General features: G+C 39.0%; 1 protein-coding gene and 1 long non-coding RNA gene across 4 annotated transcripts; one reads left to right on the forward strand and one right to left on the reverse strand.

Moving 5' to 3' along the window:
• Positions 1-891: 891 nt before the first annotated feature.
• On the reverse strand, positions 892-3,288 carry LOC120747448. Of its 2 annotated transcripts, none has more exons than XR_005699126.1 (4): positions 3,145-3,288; positions 2,785-2,922; positions 2,300-2,357; positions 892-1,158 (listed from the first exon to the last, which is right to left on the reverse strand). It is a non-coding gene; the product is annotated as an uncharacterized LOC120747448 (long non-coding RNA). The 2 variants fall into 2 exon arrangements; XR_005699125.1 differs by having other exon boundaries at positions 892-1,161.
• Positions 3,289-18,617: 15,329 nt separating this feature from the next.
• LOC120714368 (WD repeat-containing protein 36-like) lies at positions 18,618-21,957 on the forward strand. 2 transcript variants are annotated; one of them, XM_040000549.1, is made up of 8 exons: positions 18,621-18,868; positions 19,682-19,709; positions 19,798-19,898; positions 20,229-20,347; positions 20,440-20,572; positions 21,008-21,062; positions 21,156-21,288; positions 21,380-21,957. In XM_040000549.1, the coding sequence occupies exons 5-8, from the start codon at positions 20,490-20,492 to the stop codon at positions 21,586-21,588; spliced, it is 480 nt and encodes a 159-aa protein (XP_039856483.1). In that variant the 5' UTR covers positions 18,621-18,868; positions 19,682-19,709; positions 19,798-19,898; positions 20,229-20,347; positions 20,440-20,489; the 3' UTR covers positions 21,589-21,957. The 2 variants fall into 2 exon arrangements, with proteins under 2 accessions (XP_039856484.1, XP_039856483.1); XM_040000550.1 differs by lacking the exons at positions 20,440-20,572; positions 21,008-21,062; positions 21,156-21,288; positions 21,380-21,957 and having other exon boundaries at positions 18,618-18,868; positions 20,229-20,341.
• The last annotated feature ends 1,008 nt before the right edge of the window (positions 21,958-22,965 follow it).

A 22,965-nucleotide genomic window follows, 5' to 3' on the forward strand; every position in this document is an offset into this window, starting at 1 on the left:
AGGTTTTTCCTATCCTGCTTAACACTTCAGTGGAGCATTTAATTTTCTTAAATGCTCTTGATGTTATTAGTTTCACATTGTGATCATGAACTCCCCTTTTGCACTGTAGTGCACATGTTGTAGAATTTAAATAAATTAGTTAAAGACAATTTTGCTTTTATAATGTGTTTTTTTCCGTCCCAACACTTGATTATCTTAAAGAAAAGAAGAAAAAGAAAAAGAAAAAGAAAAAAACGAAAATACTTACTACAGTGAATGTGATTGTGTGCACAGCGTCCACACGCTGCAGAGGGTAAAGACATTACTTCAATGTTGTTTTATATTGATATATATTCGCCTTCTGTTGACCATCACCTCAGGTTCACCATCACAGTTTCAGGATACAGATGCACACTGTCTAAATATGAACACATTCAAAAAAATCATGTCTCAGAAATGAGCACAGCTGTTCATGTTTGTCATTAGAGTTTTATTTGTAAGAAAATTGTGAACTTCATATTGTGTATCAAATCAAAGAACATTTGACAAATCTGAGTCATTCCTTTGCCCGATGAGAGCTGGAATAAATATATATCCTGACAGTTACAGTTGAGCAAACTTCAGTGAAATGTTGAAACAGTAGAGACAGGTAGAAATGGGATCAGATTAATCTTTGCTTAGTCAGATACCTCCTGTGTTCAGTCCATCGTATTAAAAAACAAACAATAGCACGATCCGTGTGATTTTTCATCCATTTCCAAATTGTAGTCAAGTAGCCCAGTCTCATAAATAGGTAACAGAAATGTCTCTAATGTAGACATGTACAGTGTAGTGTAAGCATTAAAAGATCATAAAGGAAACACTAACATTTATGTGAAACTAATTTTAATAAAAAATGAGCAGGTGCTTTACAGATTTAAAAGAAAGAATCTGAAAACAACACTTTTTTTGGCCTAAGTGGTCAAAGTAGAAAACAGAACTGATGTTCAAAAACAAACCGTAGCTGCACTAATATTACACATCTCGATTGTTGTGGTGAACAGACATGTTGCTTTTAAAACCACATGCAGTGTGTGACCGTGACTGTTCACTGAGACCATGAACGCCACTTTGCTGAAGCCTTCTTCTTCTTCTTCTTGCCATCAAAATGGAAGCAGACAGAGCACGAGCTGCTTTGATCTACTGAAAGGAAAAAGCAGAACATCTGAGCTGAAACCAGTCAGCTGAAATCATTAAGATAGAAACAATCATTCAATGCAGTGTCTCAGGTGGCTTAGCCTGTTACAACTGTTGATACAAGCTAAATATAGTTAACACACAGTGTCAGGGAGCTCCAGTGTGGGAACTAGTGCCTTTACACAACCAGTCATCCACCCATTCACACACACACATTCACACACTGGTGATGGCAAGCTACATTGTAGTTCTTTTGGGTTGCAGTTGTTGTGGAAGTTTTCCATTTAAATAAAGCCTGCAGACGAGCGGTAGCTAACATTCTTTAATCAAAACACAAAGAACAGACAACCAAGTTGGTGGAGAGCCTGCATGACCGCGGGGCAGACGGTCAGCAGAGTCTCACCTGAGTCTAACATGGCTCTCAGTTAAATACCTTCTCCAGGAACAAAAGGCCACAGCTGTTTCACACCTTAAAGTTCACACTCCCTTGCTACCTCCCAGAGTCCTCGAAGAGACAAAAGACTCTTCCTGTGGAGTTGTCTGCGTCCCCCAACTACCTTACTAGACCTCCACCATTTGTCTTACAGTATGAGTGTGAAACATGTTAAAAACCAGTAGCACCAAGGCATTATACAATAAAATGATGTGATTAATACATAAATAAAAGAAATTCCTATACACAGTTCACTTGGGAGGAAGGGGTGGGTCTGTCAGGACTAGATGAATAACAATTATCTGGGATACATAACTTTCATAATGCATGCATATATCTCTATCAATTAAACCTGGCCCGAGGGCTGCCATTTTTTACATTCAGTTATTTCTCTTAGAAATGTTGGATCTAAATAATGAATGTGTTACAGTTAAAGTGACACTGATCAGTGTAAATGGCTCATTGGGACAAAGAAACCTTTAAATTAAATACCATCACCTGATATCGAGTTTCAAACTATTTCAAAGCTGTAAAAGCTGTTTACGGTCAGAATTTATAAAAACTATGATTGTAAATAAATTCATACTAGTGAGCTTTTCTCTTTGTGCTGAATATCAACACTGTGGCTTCTTAGACTGTAAGCTTTACTTCAGCACAACCAGTTGTAGAAGCTGCCACTCCAAATGTCTTTTGACAACAAGAAAAAAATACCTTTTCAGTACACGGCCTGAAGTTCTTCTCTGACATCTTCTGCAATCGGCTTTGTCTGCTGGTTTGAAGACAATAAACCACAAAAAGATGATTTAGTCACTTTGTCTACATCATGCAGCTCGAATGTGTCGTGTAACGATGTTGAATAGCCGTCGTTATCCCTCTGCTGTGTCAGCAGGATTGTACTGTACAGCATCTCATTGATATGTGAGGAATGCTAATGTAACACGATAACAGACGTATGGTCTTACATCATTAAAATATAAAGGAGATATTTAGATATTTTTATATTTATATTACATTTTATAGCCGACAGATATTGCTAAATAGATAGAATTTACTAAATGGTTGATGTACATGAAAAATATGTCCATAATCACAAATGACCATGAGAGCCAGTAGAATTAATTCAACTGGACACTCAAAAGATGTCCTTAAATGCTCTTTAAGTGGCAGAACAAACGAACAAACAGTTAATCGCTTACTTGAGATGAAATCTGCTCAGCTACTTTGAAAACAGCTTCTAACTGGTTCCTCCTTTAACAGGATGACTGCTCAGGGGTAAGGCCATCATGCAGTCCTTTGATTCACCAGGAACTATTAGGGAAACCTTCCAGCGCCTCCTGTGAAAGACAGGCATAAACACACAAACATTTATTAACATGTTCCACAGTCTTCCAGTTTGATTTTCTCATCCTGTGGACAACAACATACATAGATGCAGGTATATTGTTAACTTTTGTAAGGTTTCTTTACTGAACATATCCAGCTGCAGCTCCACTGTGATCCTGAACTGGATAAGCACTTAAGAAAACGTGTCAATAAATGGACATACATCAACTTACTATATTTATCCAAACAGACGGGACCAATAATGCTTCACTGAGTTAGAGACTTTAACAGTCTCTTCTATGTAAGAATGTCTCGTGCTGATAGACCTGCAAACTTGACAACAAAGGTTTTTCAGACTACATGTAGCTGTCCTCTATGTCAGCTAGGACTGGGCCATATTATACCATTCACGGTAATACCGGTATAATGTTAGGCAACGATAGGAAAATGAAATATCGCGATAGAATGCGCAGTGCCTTTGTTTTCATACGCACATGGCCGATTGTTGAGTGAAACAGATGAACCAGAATTGGTTTGTAAAAATGGTGCAACTTCAGTGATGTGGAACTGGTTTGGTGTTTGTCCGTCAGATACATGACAAAGCACATTTTTTTTGCAGAACATGCAAGCGGCCGTCGTTATTGTCGTATTTGTCGGACTAAGATGCTCTTAAATCTGGGAGTAATCTGGGTCCTAAACCCCCCTCTTCAGGTCAAACGAACACTGCAGCATCACTGAGAGTTAAAAACTGTCTAAATTCTTTCATCTTTAATAAAACGATCAGCATTGCTGCTTTACCAGGTGTAACTATCAAGTTTAACTTCCAGGCATCCATGAAAACAAAATGTATTACATTTAACGGAGTTAGAAGTTAGCAGGAAGCTAGCGGAAGTTAGCTCGCTAGTTTCGCTAGTTACCTAAGCATGATATTGCATGTTCTGACTGAGAGATTTCTGAAAAAAATCAAACGTACAGCTCTGCTATCACCTCCAACATAAATGAAGACAGGAAACTAAACAGCAGTGACGTTTGTCGGGTTACTGAAGTTGGGCTAGCTGGTATATAATGATGTGCTACGTGATCGCTAGCGACACAGCTATGTTAGCATAACATAAACGGTGAAGCTGGAGGACGAACACTAACACTTTTCCACTTATAAAAGTTAACGTGAAGGTTCCTGATAGTTAGAGACAAATGCAATCGCATGGCAGGATGCTGTAAACGGACCAAACTTCAGTCAGGAGAACAACTGAGATAATCCATCCACAATACAAGGTTAGTCATTAATATACTGCAACAACATGGGAATAAAGCAGCTGCCAGAGAATTCAACATTAATGAATCAATGGTACAGAAGTGGAGGAAGCAAGAAGAATGAGTTTAATAAAGTTTGATTTATCTGACTGCTTTGTTTCGCTTAATGTGCCTTATAATCCCGTGCACCTTATGCGTACTGCACACTGCAGTTTAATGTTGCAAAGCACCTCTTTTTAACTTCAGTGGATATTATACATGGTTATGCTCAGGATATGTCAGCCCATTTCTACTGGAAATGCCTTTTGGTTAAACTTTCAGCAAGGAATTTGCATTTGCACTGTTAAATTTTTATAAAGCTTTAATGTACATAAAAACCAGCTTCTTGTTTAAGTGAAAATAAATGGAAGGTTGTCTTTTTGCGCTAGTAATGTTGTGGAGTTGTATTTTGTCTCGCATCAATTATATCGTCAGTTATATCGTTATCGCAAATTTTCAAATATATATCGTGATAAATATTTTTGGCCATATCGCCCTGCTCTAATGTCAGCTAACACATTTACATTTATGTCACACTTATTTCTGCTTTCCCATTTTATAATTATTACTTACATTTTGATTAGATACCTTGACTTTGTAAATGATCAGATTACATAATTGGAATATAATTCAATACAATTCATGTATCCAATTCAAGGTCGCGGGAGGATGAAGCCTATCCCAGCTGATACAGGACAAAGGCAGGCTGCCAGTTTATCGCAGGGCTAAGACAATACGTGTAACAGAAAATCCACTTAAATCTTTGATATTTCTAATAATAATCATAATTATGACTACTATTTAATGGTTTCTTTATAAATACATTTCAATTTTTTTTATAACCCCTAGAATATAAACCTGAGCTGTTTCAGATTCTGACCTCTGACCTCAGTGACCAGGCTGTGTCCTCACTGCAGCTCCCTCTTGGAAGTACGTCTGCTTCTTGTCTTCCCCCAGTGATGACCGCCTGCCCTTAATATCACATACTGTACCTGCGGAACAAAACAGGACAAACACTTGCCTTCATTTAAGAAGTACATTCATACAGAGGTAATCTATGGAAACACACTAGTTCACCCTTTGGGAGGAATCAGTTCTTGTGAAACATTTCTGGAAATCGACATCGTGGAGAATGAATGAAATGAGTTCTTCAGGTGACTCAGCAGTCCCACACTGACAAATGAAACTTCTGTGAAAGAAGAATCTGGATTCTTTTGATTTCCAATCCAGTTAAACTATTAAGGATTAAGCAACAGTGCTCATCTTTGCTCTTCTGAAATCTGTGTTAAACAACAAAAAACATAAATTAGTAACAAAAATACAGCTGAGTAGAGGCTTTACAAACCACCAGCAGCCATAATGCTAAATCTTAATCTTCAAATGTTTCTGAGCCGTCTTCAACCTGCTTTTAACACAGAAAGGTCCCACAGTCAATGCAGCCTGACTCAATCCTAGATGTACACACACACAGAGACACAGAGGGGCTGTTTAAAGTTTAGTGTTAACCTGAGTCACTGATCATTTGCAGTATTACAGAGTCTGGCAGTCTTTGCATGATTTTCCACGTCACTGTAAGTTTCTAGCTGACTCTCAGGTGTGACAGGTGTGCCAGCAGGAAAGAGTAATAATAACCTGCATCCTGAGTTTTGTCATGCAGGATTAAAGGAGCCAGGCTTTGTTCACACAGCAAGGATTGTATTTTACACTGACCCTGGGTCAGTATAAGTATCATACAGTTTAAAAGAAGCACTGAAACTTGCACATATTTATTACAGATGCACTGAAGCTAATCGAGATATTTGCTGTCAATCTGTGGCTGCGATTAATCACTTTACTGGAAACTTTATTAACTAGTAACTTCAGTCATGACAGAAGCTAATATTTCTGTGCTAACATTGTTTAACCAGTAACAGCTTTACTCCAATATAAGCTAACGTTTACACCGTAACTTTAAGCTAGCACCATAAAGACGGTAAAACACGTAATAATATCTACAAATGCATCTTAAAGCTGTTATATTAGCACTCTGTGTATTACTAACATAACCACATTAACATTATTGACACTCGCTGACTTTTAATAGTCATTCTATGAATGCTGTCCGTTTAAACGGTCTTATCTGTAAACACTGCTGGATCCACCGGATTCCAGCCAGAGTGGATTCTCGAGACTTCCCACGCTCCTGTTAGTGATCCTCCATCTGGATGGATGATAACAACCTTCTGAACCTAGCAGGTGGAGATGGCCCATATCTATGGGACTGATTCCTGCTAATAATGCCTGGACTGATAACATCTGAAGCGGGTGAATAAAGTCACCCAGTCGCTAGCTGTGCCATTACCCAGCATACATCACTCCCTCCATAAATGCAACTAGAAAAATTTGCATTTCCTGCGAAAATGCAGTGTAAATGCTGTAAAGCTGAAGCTGTCTGCTGAAAACTGCTGAAAAAGCTGAAAATAGCTGAAGAAGTTGAAGTCAGTATCAGAAAAGTTGTTGAAATTGTAATAAATTTGTAGATGAATAACAACTGAGCCAAAATATAATAACTTTGCAGAAACTTAAGAAGAAACATAAAGCGTTTGCAAAAATACTATCTCAAAGGAGAAAAAAGCAGAAATGTTGTAACTCAGCAGAAACATAGTAACTTGGCCGAAATAGTACAAGATGGCAGAAGTGTTATAATACAGCAGAAATGTTGATATGTAGCACAAAACAAAAAACTTGGAAAAATGTTGTAAGAGTAAAACTTAACATACAGTAGTATAATAGTAACACCTAGTAGAAATGCAACAGAGGAGCTGAAATAGTATAATTCAGCAGAAAAGTAATAACTTTAGCAGAAATATTGGAAACGCAAAACGGCCAGCTTCAAAAAGCTGAAGTTCCCTCAAAAGATTAGTTGTTGTTCAACTGTGAAAAATTGGCAGAAACATTAGAAAAGATACAAAGGAACTGCAAGCAGATACACAAAGCTAAGGCAAAAATGACATGCCTAGCAATGTTTACAAATAGGGACACACACAGACACATAACCCATGTTCAGAAAACAATGTGTACAAACATAGATGCAAGCATAAACACAGACATACAAACATACACACACAAGGGCACACAGAGACAAACAGAGCATGAAGTGTCCAGTGTGTTTCTATGCCCAATCAGTCTGAATCTGGTCAAGTTGAATCCACTAATGGATGCTGGTCACCAACGAATAAAAATTGAGTCACACAAGCACAGACAAAGACACACACACACACACACACACACACACACACACACACTTCTGTAAAGTTACAGTGGGGCAAAAAAGTATTTAGTCAGCCACCAATTGTGCAAGTTCCCCCACTTAAAATGATGACAGAGGTCAGTAATTTGCACCAGAGGTACACTTCAACTGTGAGAGACAGAATGTGAAAAAAAAATCCATGAATCCACATGGTAGGATTTGTAAAGAATTTATTCGTAAATCAGGGTAAATATACTATTTCTGCTTTTTATAGGATTTGTGCTTAATATAGTATTTCTGCTAAATGTAGTATTTATGCTTAATCATACTATTTCTATATATTTCTGCCAGGCAGCCAATCCTCTGTGAGGACTCAGACACATATCACATATCAGGGCCTGCACGGCTTCCCAGCCAGCCAATCATATCTGAGGTCTTCCGTTTCCTCTCTCGTCATATCTCAGCGACGGTTGTACAAAGAGCAATGAAAATCACAGTCAAAGTACACCAAAGTCCGCTGATTCACCCAGTAGAAGAATTATGCTTCTAGTCCACCTAGTTTTTGAGTTACACAACGTTTTGTAACTCCAAAAAACGGCGTTTTTCGCCTCTCACCGCGATCTAATTCTGACTCCTCATCAGCCTGTTTTTCAAAATGGCTCCTCTCTTTCCCAGTGGCGCAGTTGGTAATGACACGGATCTGCAAGCCAAAGATCGTGGGTTCGATTCCACCTTGGTCAACATGTTTTTTTCCCTACAAATTAATACACTGTCACAGACCAGTAATTCATATTCATCATTTATTACAATTCTGCAAACTTTTATGATTTTACCAGCTTTTCTAATATGGACCTCACATTCTTGTTAACACTCCATGGCACAAATACTCTTCCCTTTAGGCTCTGTGTATGTGTGTGTGTATCAATATTTCTCCCATTTTAAAGTATTACTCCTCCATAATTGTATTTCTGTTAAATCAAAGTACTTTTACTACATCTTAGTACTTCTGCTCAATCATAGTATTTCTGCTCAATCATAGTATTTTTTGACAAATCATGATTTTTGTGCCAAATCATAACATTTGTGTTATGTTAAAGTATTACTACTAATTGGAGGAATTTCTGTCATCTTACAGTATATGTGCTAAATATAGTATTTCTGCCAAATCATACTATTTCTACTATATTATATTTTTCTTTCTAAATACAGCATTTCTGCTATGTTATAATATTTGTGCTGAAACATAGTATTTCTGCCAAATGATAGTATTTCTGTCAAATGATAGTATTTGTGCTAAAGCATAGTATTAATTTAAAATTACAATATTCATAGTTCATCACAGTGTCTCTGGTAAATCACAGTATTTCTGCTATGTTGTACTATTTTTCTAAATCATAGTGTTTCTGTAATGTTCAAGTATTTTTGGCCAAATATATTCTTTCTGTTATCTTATACTATTTCTCCTAAATTCTTGTATTTTTGAGAAGTTATCATGTTTCTGGTTAGTTACAATATTTCTGCTAAGTTCTGCTATGCTATTGTATTTCTGCCAAGTATTATGTTTCCTCTAAGATATAGCAGTTCTGCTAAGTTGTTACATTTTAGCAAAGTTCCTTTGCTTATGCAAAGTTTTTACAATTTCTGCAACTTTTCAGCTTTTTCAGCTAGTTTTTGCATACAGCTTCAGCTTTACAGCATCCACACTGCATTTTCGCAGGAAATGCAAATTTTTCTAGTTAATTTATCTGCTGTTTCTCAGGTAGTTGTTTACATTATATAATTCATTGTGTTCTATATATGTCACTACGATGTGATTTCGGAAATATAATTTATATATTTCCGAATTTCTTGTCGTCAATAAACAACGTTTAGGGAGCTCTATAGTATTCAATGAGAGGACCCTGCACGTCAATTCTCGACGCGTGGGGGGTACCCAGCGCGTCGATAAGTGAAGCAGAGGGAGCCTGACCATGCGTCACACATTTGACGAGTTGAGAGTGAGAATGTGTTGAATAAACAGAGAGCATCCTGGGAAAGATTCACCCTCTTCTACATTTCCCTCCAACTCTGAGCCTCGTTCACAGACTCGTGCCTGCTGCTCTCATCCTGTTTGACTCCTTTTGAATGTTGTGAGCATTATTGTGAAACATCTGGCTAAACAACCAAAGCTATAATAACTTTGTGTTATTCAAATGTTGCATGAAAATACTGTTGAGCACTTTTGTTCAGGATAAAAAGGTTTGTTTGCTGCACTGTCAGTACAGCTCTGTGTTGGTTGGTGCAGGGTGGCTGTGGTTTCATGTCAGCAACAGAAAATCTTTTTTTTTTCTTTTTTGCCTGTCCCATTTGGTTCTTTAGCCGTCAGAATTGTTGTCTGAAGACCAACAAGGATACCCAATGGATTTACTTTGTCAAATGGATCATCGCGGCATTGCCATATTGGTCCATTTGATCGACCTTTGTTGTTATTATTTATTATATTTTATTTTCAGATGTTACAGACGGGACAGACATGACTGAGGGATAGGAAAGGGAGAAAGAAAGAGGAAGGAAAAGAAAAACAGAAGGGGAGAGGGACAGTGAGAAATGTTGCATGAAAATACTGTTGAGCACTTTTGTTCAGGATAAAAAGGTTTGTTTGCTGCACTGTCAGTACAGCTCTGTGTTGGTTGGTGCAGGGTGGCTGTGGTTTCATGTTAGCAACAGAAAATCATTCTTTATTTCACTTCTCTGCTTGTGTCCTACATATCAGTCTGAAACCGAGGACATACATTAGAATTAGACTTTAAATATTTTTATTATCATGTGATAATAATATTCTATTGTCATATTAATATAACACAAGGTTCAGTTTTCTTGTTAGTAGTGTTGTCCTTCAATAACTTACTTTTACTTTCTTACTCTGAGTACTCTTCAGTACTCTGAGTACTTTTTCACTTTTACTTGAGTAAAAAAGTTGCTTCAGTATTTCAACTTTAATTGGAGTATTTTTAAACCCAGGTATTTGTACTTCTACTTAAGTACTGAAAGTCTGTACTTTTGTCACTTCTGGTTTTAATGGACAAAGACAGATTTAAGAAGTTCAGCTCAGGTTTTACAAAACACCCACTTTTATTTAAAATATTAAGAAAACGATGCATTAAAGTCTCCTCGGGCTATAAAAAGACTTTTGGGTTTTTTTTTTATAAGAATAAAATAATCATACAAAAAAATTTTTCTCAGGGATATTTTTATCAGATTAGAACAACAAAGAAAAAGAGATACACACAAAATTACTATACAATAAGCAAGTAGGTTTCACAATGATTGCTGAAGCTGACAGAATAGAATACAGATTAATGACACATTCACATATCTTTTAATAGCTTACCGCCTACCCATTCCACACAACAGCCCTGTCCCTCAAGCCAGGTTTAAACAAACAACCAAGCAAACAGGGAAAAAAAGGCGGGGGGGGGGGTGTTACTAATTGAAGTTGGGTTTACAACCTGAAGGCTGGAAAAGTATTTCAGGAATTACCCCCACACCTTGTAAAACTTACCACTGGTATTACTAATCGAATAATGGATCTTTTCAACCTCAAGTAGCACATAAGGTCCCTCAGCCACTAAGCATGGGTAGGCAAAGGAGCACCCCTCCATCTTAGTAGGACTGCACGCCGAGCTGCAAGGGAAACGAAAGACAGTGCGCAACGCTGTGACGAGGTCAACCGTGCATCAGACTCCCCAGTGGTACCAAAAAGTGCAACTAATGTATTAGGATCCATGTGGTATCCAAGAATTAGGGACAAGGTTTGAAATATGTCTCTCCAAAACTCTTCAAGGTTAGGACATGTCCAGAACATATGGAAGCCTCCTCACACCCACGTTTATCACAGGAGGAGTCCGCATTCGGATAAATTTGAGATAATTTGACTTTGGAAATGTGGAACCTATGTACAACCTTAAATTGTAAAAGACAGTGGTGGGCACATAAGGAGAATTAACTAACTTGAGCATTAAGTCTCTGCAGACAATGACTAATTTAAATCTTGTTCCCAGGCCATTTTAATCGGACCTATTGAAGAACCTTTCATGCTCACCAGTTTGTCATATATAAGAGAAATAAACCCTTTACATGTTGGAACTAGAGTAAGGAGCATATCCCCTGAACTTTCAGCTGGTGCTACCAGAAAGTTTGGGTACTGAGATTGGAGAAAATGTCTGATCTGCAGATATCTGAAAAAAATGTGTTTGTGGGAGATTAAAGTTTTCAGAAAGCTGAGCAAAAGATGCAAAGTTATTATCAAAGAGCACATCACTGAAACATGTAATGCCCCTATCATGCCAATCTCCAAATATAGGATTGGATAATGATAGAACACAAAATTATTGAAGTTGTCTTCAGTTTGAATTGTATTCCAATGAATTTCTTTATTCCGCACCTAGTTTTGGTTTTAGTTTAATTTGAGCTCACAATAAAAACGCTCATCAGAACTGAACCACATGAAACACCCAGAGGCTCTTCGTGAAACACCTGTGTGGAAAATGAATATTTTTTTATTCCTAAAGCTCCGATTCATGCAGAAGAGAAAAAGTAAATAAAAAACATAAAATCCCATCATAAACCAGTCTGATGGTAACAAAGGTGGTGGGCGTGTATCAGACATGTTGGACTCTGCAAATATTTGTATACATTTGTAGATGAGCATACTTTCAGTTCTTTATCAGCATTTTACACAAACATATATTCACATACTAAAGCATTTGAACATTTAATGTATATTTTTAAATCCATGTGAAGGTGATTTTAACATTGTATTTAGAATTTCCCACCAGGTAGTTTTTGTTGCTCATTTCTGGGCTCAATAAGTTTCTCGGGTTTATTTTATAATCAGAGTTTGTCCAAATTAATGAAATCATCTTTTAGCTCATGAATGAAAAACATTTTCCAGCCAGGACAACGAAAGTTGGCGAGTCTCTCAGAGTTCAGGTTAATGTGGAGTAAAAACAGTCAAATGTTGGAAATCAGCAGAGACCATGGACCCTCTTTATACGACCTCTCTGTGACGTCAGGCTGCTGTGGGTCAGCTTTACATGGATATACAACAACATCCAGTCTGTGACCGGAGGACATGAGGAAACTTCAGACTCAAACTACACAAGTCCTTCATACAGTCCAGGTCACAGTCTGATGATCCTTTATTCATAAAACATTATTTGTTAGTGTGAACAGTACAGGCTCACAGGGTGGAGGAGGAGGGGTGGAGGTGACTTTTCTACTTTCTTTCATTTCTTGTAAACTTTCTCAGTTCTGTTCTCATCTTATCAAACCCCTCAATGATCTTCTGACTCTGATCAGCCGAGTTGATAATGGCGTCTCTTAACTTTTGATCCTCTTCAGGGGTCACAGTGACTCTGAAGATTTGCTTGATGAGCTTTATCAGCCCATCCATATAGGCCAGCAGGATGTTCGCTTCAAACAGAAGTCCTGAACTCATCTCTTTTAGGCGAGACACTCGTCTGAGGGTCCTCTGAAGCTCCTCCACATCAGTCACAGTGTTTTCAGCCTGAGCTTCAGCTGATTTTTTCTCCAAGTCTTCACACGTCATCTTTATGTCCTCCAGATTCTTCTTCATTGGTTCAACTTTTCTCATAAATTCTTCTCCCCACCTTTCTACTTGCTCTGCATGTTTACTCTCCGACCACATTTTTGTTATGTTGGATCCAACAACAGTAGCTCCACCTCCAACAGCAGTAGCAGCTCCAACACCAGCTACAGCTAAACTCAGTCCTCCAGTGAATGGAGCTAACACGAGCCCACCTAAGATGGCTCCTGTTCCGATTCCTGCAGTAACAGCTCCTTTTTTTCTTGCTGCGTCAGTTTTTTCTTGCATTTCTTTTACTTCATTAGAAATGCTCTGAAACTCTCTCACGATCATTCTCATCTGTGATTCATTCCTGTCAAAGTGTTGGATGAATAAAAAGGCATTTTTTCTAAGCTTGTTCAGTAAATATAATGAACTCTGTGCCATTTTATAGATTTTCCTTTGTGATGTGTAGAAAGGTTTCCTCTGCACAGTCTGATGACCCACTTGACCTCTGACCTTTTGCTTTGGATTGTAAATCAAACTGAGGTCTGGAAGACTGTGGACACAAACAGAAACACGTCAAACAATTCTGACATGAACAAAGTGAGCAGCAGAACAGACCGAGTGTCTCGCACACATGTTCAGATTAAAACTCACTCTCAGCTCTTTAATGTCGTGTCACAGACTAAAGATCACATCCTGTATTCATCCTGTAAATCCTCTCAGACCTCCTAATGAACATCAGTCAGGACCCACAGCTTTAGAGCAGGAAGAGATGAAACTTTAAAACTGTGAGGACGGCCCCGTTGGTAGATATGAAGCTTTATAAATGTGTCTGCATAATAAAAAAATGTGATCTTAGTGAAAATGGACAGAATAAATATCTTTGCTCTATAAACTAAAGAGCTATATGTACAGTAATAACCTCACACGATGAGTTTATCACTGGTTTTATTTTATTTATTTATTTTGTATATATTTAATACTTTTGATAGGTTTTCCATTTCTTTTCCAGTGGTCGTCTGTTAACATGAAGGATTATTAGCTTTCAGGGCATGAAATCTCAGCCAGGGATAAATATTGTATTTTGTTACTATAGATCAGAGTTTTTGCTTGGTTTTTTTTTACATCGAGTGTCTGCAGTGTTTAACAATAAAAGCATGATTAATAAATGGTGTTCTGTCCAATAAAGCAGAGGGCTTTTGTTTGAAACAGGAACATGAAGTGTTGCATTTGTAAAAACAGTGTAATAAAGATGGAATGATAAAAGGTCACATATGTTCAGATAATGAACAAAAGCAGTGGTTTTCTCATGGATTAAAATAAACTTCAGTGATGTCTGAATTCAAACTTAATAATTTCTACTTCCTCAGATGGAGGAAGTAAAAAGTGTTGTTCTGCTGTTCTTCAGCACCACACAGTTTGTCTTTCCACCATTTTCTTGTCTAACAAACACCCCTCACACTCTTAAAGTCCTCCTCATTATTACTCCTAGCAGGTTTTCGCCTGAGGAGGTCTGTTAACATTTTTTATGAGAATTTCAGAGAAACTTTTAGTATGAAGACAGTTTGTGAATACAGATCCTGGACATGTTTCTCTGTGTGTACCTGCTCTGAGGAAAACTCACAAACAAACATGGAGTCTTTTCCTGTCCAACAGAGACTCAGTGTCAGATATGTGACTCTGTCTCTGTGGAGTATCTGCAGCTGTGACAGAAACTCATGTGGTGTTGTAAAAAGTACCAGACTTCCCTCTGAAAGAAAACTGTATCAAAATAAAAATACTCAAGGTAAAATACACATGTCGCTAAAAAAAAGTCTTTTTTTAGCGACTTTTTTTTTTAGAAAAAAAGTCGCTAAAAAAAGACCTGAAAGCGACTTTTTTAAGGGGCCTGAAAACTCGCTAAATATAGCGACAAAGTCGCTAAGTTGGCAACACTGCTCCTACCTGCTACAATCACTATGACATAACGAGCGGATTCTCACCTTTTGGTCTGCAGAAGCTGAGAGTCTGAGCAGCTCCGACGAGCCACTCTTCAAAATGTCTGAGCAGCTGAGATGTCCTCACTCAGTCCCACCATGAGGTTTGTTTCTGAAATCACATGGTCTCCAGTTAGCGCTTTTTTAAATTAATGTGGACCAATCAGAGTCACAGATGCTGCTCACAAACAGCATGAACTCTGACATCAGAGCATCGCCTAACTTTGAGGTTAAGTTTTCTGAACCAATGAAAGTGTCAGTTTAAAGAACTCAAAATGCACATTAAATGCCTCAATTATCTTAATAGAAGAAAAAGAAGCTCAATTTTAACAGTTCACCTAAATTTCTTTAGATGATAAAAAAGTATTGCTGTATTAAATGACAGAACTCTGTCCGCACGATTATAAGAAATAAATATTTAAAAGTATAGAAAATATCGTGGCTGTTCATATCTAAGGCTGTCCTCTAATTATAAAAGTTTTCTTCATACACAGAAAATCTTCACTTTCTTTCTGTTTTCTTACTGGGGACCAATTTGCAAAAAAAGAAAAGAAAAAAATCTATTATATAAAATTACTGTTTCATTCTGTATTCTTCTGAAAGTTGTGAGTATGTTTAACGTAACGAGTACTTTGGAGTATTTTGAAGAACAGAAATATTTAAATTTAAAATAAATACATTAAAATACCTCTGGATGTTTTTCTCTCGTGTTATTTAGAGGTAAAGAGAATCTGAGACAGACGCTCACTTTCACCAGTAAGATATGCTTTAGTCTCCATGAGTCCGGTTATTGATTATCTGCAGCTGGACACATCAAATGGTAAATGGCCTGTATTTATATAACGCTTTTTTTACTAGTCCCTAAGGACCCCAAAGCGCTTTACATATCCAGTCATCCACCCATTCACACAGTGGTGATGGCAGGCTACATTGTAGCCACAGCCACCCTGGGGCGCACTGACAGAGGCGAGACTGCCGGACACTGGCGCCACCGGGCCCTCTGACCACCACCAGTAGGCAACGGGTCAAGTGTCTTGCCCAAGGACACAACGACCAAGACTGTCCGAGCCGGGGCTCGAACCGGCAACCTTCCGATTACAAGGCGAACTCCCAACTCTTGAGCCAAGATCACCCAGACATAAAGGGAGTCCTCCTGTTCTGTGTGACACTGATGGGATAATCTGTGAGGGTTTTTCTCCTGTCTGTAACGTCTGTCCTCCTCTGGGCCAGAAACCAGCGTTGGCCCTCCATGCTGAAGAAGGTTTCTATCAAAGTCTCCTCAAGCTGTAAAAAAGACATTCTTGTTTAATTTTATTCACTTTGTAAAAACACAAAATTGTTCCAGTTTATTATAAAAACCTTAATCAGAACTGAAAAATGTGAAACACTCAGATGTTGTTCATACAATATGTTTATTGATCATCATGAATCATTTTAAAGCCTCTGAAGAAGAAACAGAAGCTTTTCTAATGAAATGGAGAAATAACTGGTCAGTGTTACAGAGTTCAGTCAGTTTAAATAAGCTGCTAAGCCTCTAACATAGAATTATTTCTCTGTCTGCTCACAGTCTCCTTCTTACATCATTAAACAATAATGATGTCATCATGTATTAAACTGTTTACCAGCTCCTGGTATTTATCAAACCTGTATCTCAGATCTGCTCTGCTTCCTTCACCCACTCTGCTCCTCATCTCCTCCAGTGTCTCGACCTTCTCTTTCTCCGTTCTGATTTATTCTTCTCAAACTTCTTCACATGTTTTATTGTCTTCTGAACTTGTAGGGTGTATTCCACATAGAACTGGCTGTCTTACACACGAGCATCTGCAGAAGACTTGTTGATACAAATTGTACATTTTCCACTTTTGATTTTCTCACAGTCCCTAGGTTTCTTTGCCTTTCTGCATGGCTTGTGACAGTTCTCCTCACGCTTAGTGCACCAGGTAACTCATAACGTTAACTCAAATCTGCGTACTCAAATATTTTTGTATCTTTGTAGAACTTAGCTTCAGGTCCTGTAGGTTGATTGTTCCCCATGTTCCTTCAGAGCTTCTTGATCCTGTTTGATTTCTGCCTGTGTCCCTCAAGCCAGGTTGATTCTGTCTTTTAGGGTTCGGGTGCTGGCAGTGCACTAAGAAATTTGGAGATCAGTCTATAGTTAACCAAGACAACTGGATCAAGTATTACAGCCAACTTAAAACCCTGCTAATGCAGATAAATTGATCAAATTTAGTATTAAAGCATTAAGTCTTGTTTTGATCAGTGTTGTAACTTATGAATGGGACCTGTGCTGGCTCATGTGTTCAAACTGTTATCCATTTAAATAGTTATAACCTGTTACTCTAACGTAAATAACAAAGTCATAATAAAAGTCATCAGTTATACTTTCATGTGCCAGCAGGTTCTTATCAGTCAGTCTGAATTGCTCAACATAATATTATTATTGTAATTTTGACCTCCAGATCAGAGGTCAAATGTGACTTTTATTTTCTTCATGTCAATGACTCACACCACACGTGTAAAAATCATAGTTCCCAGGTTAAAAGTCTTTTGTCTGTTTTCTACCAATTAATGATTAAGTTGATTCATTTGGTTTATGTTGTCCTGGTAACCTGGATAAGTGACACAAAGTGGAAGGATGAAAGCAAACATGGTTGAAACACTGATGTCACCTCCAAAATGGACCCAGAATAAAACCTGCCTCACACAGAGAAAAAATATCAATCAGATTATTTCAAAGAATAAATTAAATGTTTTTAAATAAATGCTACATTTTAATATGAACTGACTTCACTCAGGAGAAAGGAGTATACATCTAGATTAGATATAACTCAAAAATGAAACCAGTTCAGTTTCTAATGCGTCTCAGCTCTAATGTAAGATCATCACATTATGCAGAGAACTCTTTTCTGTATTGTTTAAATCTGAAGCTCCTTCACAGTTTGAGCTCCTTCGGCATAAAAACCAGGAAAACCAGGCAGAATATTCCAAAGTTTTATTTCTCATCCTGTTCCGACTCTGCGCTCACTGGCAAATGGCATGGGATAATGAAACAAAAGGGAGACATTTATATAGCGGTGCAAAAACACAATAGAAGCTAAGAGGAGTAGCGGATTGAAGAGACAGGAGGAGGTTGTTTGTCAGTAGAATACGTACAGGCCACTGCTTTTTTAAATGGTAACTCTTTTTAGGATAGGAAAACATCCGACTGGGTTGTGTGATGGGTGCACTGATATGGAGACGGTTGAGCATGTACTCCTTAGTTGCAGGAAGTATGCCAGTCACAGGAGGGTGATGTGGGGGGAACTGAGTGGTGGAAGGGAACTTACGTTTGAACGAGTGGTTAGAGAGTTAAGTCATGGTGAAGGGAAAGTGGTGGTTTTTCGTTTTTTGAGAAATACTGGTCTCATCAAGAGGATCTGAGGATTCGGGAATGACGGACGATTAACAGCCAGGAGGTGGCAGTAATGCAACAGTTTTGGATGCAAGCTGCCGTTAAACTTGACTGAAGAAGAAGAATCCTCTGCGCTCACGGTTCTGTCCTGTTTCCGTCCAGCAGGTGGCGGCACTGAGCCGAAGCGGAACCTTGCTGAGCCGGCGGGATGTGTTTCCTGCCGGACTTGATTCCTCGTGGCTCCTTCGTGTGTGTTTTCCTCTGCGGCTCCTCGCGGTGCCTGCTGTTTACCTGTGTCTCCGTGTCTATTCGGTGCTCTCTCAGGTGTGCTGTTCTCCGGTGAGCGGACATGCCGGCCGGCGGCAGCTCTTTGTTCTCCGGTTTCCGGGTCCTGGGACTTTATTCCAACCACGTGCCGCACGCGCTCCGGTACCACTTGAAGCACCGGGAGTCCTATGTGGTGACGGCGGTCGGCCGGAGCTTCCACACGTTCAACGTAAGAACAGCCGCACGTGCTCACACACACAGTCTCACACTCAGTCTCACACTCAGTGTAAACCTGACTAAGACCGCTCGCAGGACGGGGAAAGGCCGAAACTTTATAACCGCTTATAACACACACGGGGTTACGGTGGCTTTACTTTAGGTTATGACGTTATTTCCACTCACCGCCCACTTTATTAGGCGCACTTTGCTGGTACCGGGTTGGGCCTCCTGCTTTAAAATATTTTGGTCCATGTTGACATGATGTCATCACTCAGCTGCTGCAGATGTGTCAGCTGCATCCATGATACAGATGTCTCAGCACGTCCCAAAGGTGCTCTATTGGATTAAGATCCGGTGACTCTGGAGCTTACTAGAGTGCCGTGAATGCACTCGCATGTTCAAGAAACCAGCTTGGTATTAAATGAGCTTCATAACCATGTTCATCAGAAGATGTTGATCCTCATCTGAGCGTCTGAGCTCCCTCTGTTTATACTCCTACTGATCTATGCTCTGATTGGTGGATTGCTGGTAGGTTTTTTTAAAGTGCACCTGCAGCCTGAACACATTTTAAGACCCAGGTTTAATCAGGGTGGTTTGTAAAGAGTTATCCTTCAGTGATATGATAATCTTGTTATGACTGAGACATACAAAGAGGATCAGCGATGAAGGTTTTATTGATACCATCAGGAGTATTGTTTTATTTGCGGATTTCTGATCAGTTTCCTGTGTGGAGTCCATCCTGAGCGCCTGTTACTCTGAAAATAACCTGAATGCTGTGGCTGATATCTGTTGATTATTGATGATCTGTATTGGTCTCCTGCAGGTGAACAGGTTGGGGATCGTTGCTGTCAGTGAGTACTTAGATTTTTATTTTATTTATTTCTCTCTGATTGGCTCTGTTGTGATGTACTGTAATGAAATTGTGATGTTGTTGTCCAGGTAACAGCCTACCAGATGAAATCACCTGTTTGGCAGCCGACAGGATGTTGGTGTTCGCCGCCACTGGACGGCTCATCAGCGCCTTTGCCAGGAACAAAGAGGTACCAAAACTGTAGCCAAACATTATCTTTTTTTTTTTTATTAATTTTAAATTCTGGCTTTTACTTTTTTTTTTTTAGTTAAACAAATTATTTAATTTTCAAACATAAAAACAATAAAATATTTATAATGTTTGGTGCTTTTGCTTTTCTGAAATTCAAATTAGAAAACAAAATATTAAATGTTATTAAATAACTAATTAAAAAATCTGTTTTATTTCTATTTGAATAATTTTTTTCTTTATGGTCAGATAAATTTAAATTAAATAATAAAATTAAATAATAAAAACGAGCAGAAAATAAAAATGAACCAGTAGTTTGCTCTCCGTACAGGTGGTGATGCATTACAAACGGTCATGAACAGGAAGTGCGCCTGCTGCTGCCTCTGGGTGATCAGCTGATCTCTGCTGACAGCGGCGGTGATGTCATCGTGTGGGATGTCCAGAGTGGGGGTGAGTCTGAAGTGGTGTGGCTTGCCCTGCACTCACCTGCTGTAGCATACATGTGCTCTTACCCATCATGCCTCACTCTCTCTGCCTCTCAGAGGTGTACCTGCGGCTGCACTTTGACCCATCAACCTTTGACGTATCAGCCATGATGCACCCGAGCACCTACCTGAACAAGGTGCTCCTGGGGAGCTCCCAGGGTGCACTGCAGCTCTGGAACATCAAGACCAGGTGAGGGTGTAGCGCTCGACTCTGAACACTGACAGAAACACACATTCAGAAATCCCCCGAGACTGCTGTCTGATTTTAGTTTCCTTCCATGTCTCTGTGATGGTCGCTGTGTAAAACGTGCAAACTGCATACAAACACCAATGACACAACAATGACACAACTACCATCAGCATGTTCAAAGGAGCCTCGACTGTCTCAGCTTGTGGGCCTTAGTCTCTTACAAAGTATCTTCTGCTGCAGCATGCTGTCAAAAATAAATTATTTTAAAATCGTAAAAGTTTTTTATTCTTTTATAAAAAGTGACACACGTACATGTGTTTTAAATAAATATTTAAATTGTTGATGTTAATACTGTAAGCTACATGTGTATCCATATTCCTGCGTCAGTGTTAATGTTAAAGTGATGAGGTGTTAATAAAGTTGTTTGATCCTCAGTAAGCTGCTCTTCACGTTCGCTGGCTGGTCGGCAGGAGTCACAGTTCTGCAGCAGGTCAGGAACTTCACAGACTTTTATTGTTGGAAGTAAATACACACCTGATTCTTTTATTTTGAAAGATTTGTAAATGAACACTTAACTTTCCAGAGTCCTGCGGTGGATGTGGTTGGTGTTGGCACCGCAACAGGTCGCATCATTATTCACAACATCCGACTGGACGAGACATTGATGAGCTTCACACAGGACTGGGGACCAATCACATCGCTCTCTTTCAGAACAGGTACACGTGATGATGTCATGCCCGTGGCGCTCGCTGCCATTGGCTCCGTCTCTCTTCACGTATTCACCGTATCTTTACCTCTGTCTGTCAGACGGCCCTCCCATTGTGGCGTCCGGCAGTTCTCAGGGCCACATTGCATTCTGGGATTTAGAACGTCACCAGCTCGTCACTCAGCACAGACACGCCCACAGAACGTCCATCGCCGGGGCAACGTTCCTGCAAGGAGAGCCGATATTGGTTACCAACGGCGCCGACAACGCCATCAAGGTAAAAAACAAAACAAGCGAGAGAGATTTATGAAAACCCTTTGATAACTTTCTAATGTTTAACTTTATTTTTAAATATTAAAGAAAATTTTAAAAAACACAATCCCACTAACAAACAACAAAAACCACGACAGCAAATAAAATTAAAACAGCTAAAAGTGTAAAAACAAAATGGAATATGAAACTACAAGAATAAACAGGGTTCGTACGGGTGCTTGAAATCCTTGAAAATGCTTGCATTTCAGATGTGGTGCTTAAAAGTGCTTGAAAGTGTAACTGTATTTCATTCACCACAAACAACTATCTGATTGAATAGTTTTCTTATTAGATAGAGAAATAAAATGAGTCGCAAAATGTAAAAGCAAAATTTCCCCGCCTGGGCTGCCTTGCATCTGTTTCAACGTGTGACCCCCAGCCCCTCCCTCGGTCAGTCGAGGATGAGTGCGCTAACATACCTGCAGGTTGCTGTTTTAATGAGTTGTTGATGGAAACGACAGTCGCATGATAGGTGAGTTCTAGTAAATAATTTTCCAGTATGCGTACGTTACACACGCTATTTTAATGATGATAATAATAATGGATTGGGATTTATATAGCGCTTTTCTAGGCACCCAAAGCGCTTTACAATACCACTATTCATTCACTCTCACATTCATACACTGGTGGAGGCAGCTACAGTTATGTAGCCACAGCCTGGGGCAGACTGACAAGAACGGGCTGCCATAAAGGCGCCATCGGCCCACGGCCAACACCAGTAGGCAGTCAGGGTAAAATTAGTATTAATTATATTATATATATGAGAGATGAACGTCCACCTAACATTATTATATTAGAAATTAGTTAATATTATATCCCCTTTCGACATGAGAGCCACAACCAGCGACGCCCCATCTATTAACCGGGAGCTACAGTAAAAGTGAAATATAAGAATATTCGTATACAAACGGTTACATATTTCTCAACTTACTATGCTTTCGTCTTTTGGAAAGATCACCGCAATAATGCTGTTTTTCGTTTTATACACCGCAACCAAGAAAGGTGAGCAGAAAAAAAGACAGGGGGTGGTCCTTTGCATCCCCCTCGTCAACACATTGTGTAAGTAAATATACACTACAGGGCGTCTAAATCGAATCTCTCTATGTAGCACATCGTGCGCAGCGCTTCAAAGGATCTGTCATATCCCCGCCCATTCGCCTGAACTCTCTGAAAACTCTCCTTTTCAATCTTGCACCTTCCGGCAATGGATGGCTCGGTAATGGAACAGGACAATGGCTGCGACGGCCTTTCCTCTCTTCCACAAATCCACCCGCTTTATAGCCGTTTTGGTCTCCTCATCTTGATAGTACCAGAAGTGATTTCAATTACTACTCTGAAATATGAGTACATCTTGAAATAATGACATAATACTGAA

Source organism: Simochromis diagramma, unplaced genomic scaffold (genome assembly GCF_900408965.1).
Source record: "Simochromis diagramma unplaced genomic scaffold, fSimDia1.1 OVJJ01000596.1, whole genome shotgun sequence".
NCBI lineage: Eukaryota > Metazoa > Chordata > Actinopteri > Cichliformes > Cichlidae > Simochromis > Simochromis diagramma.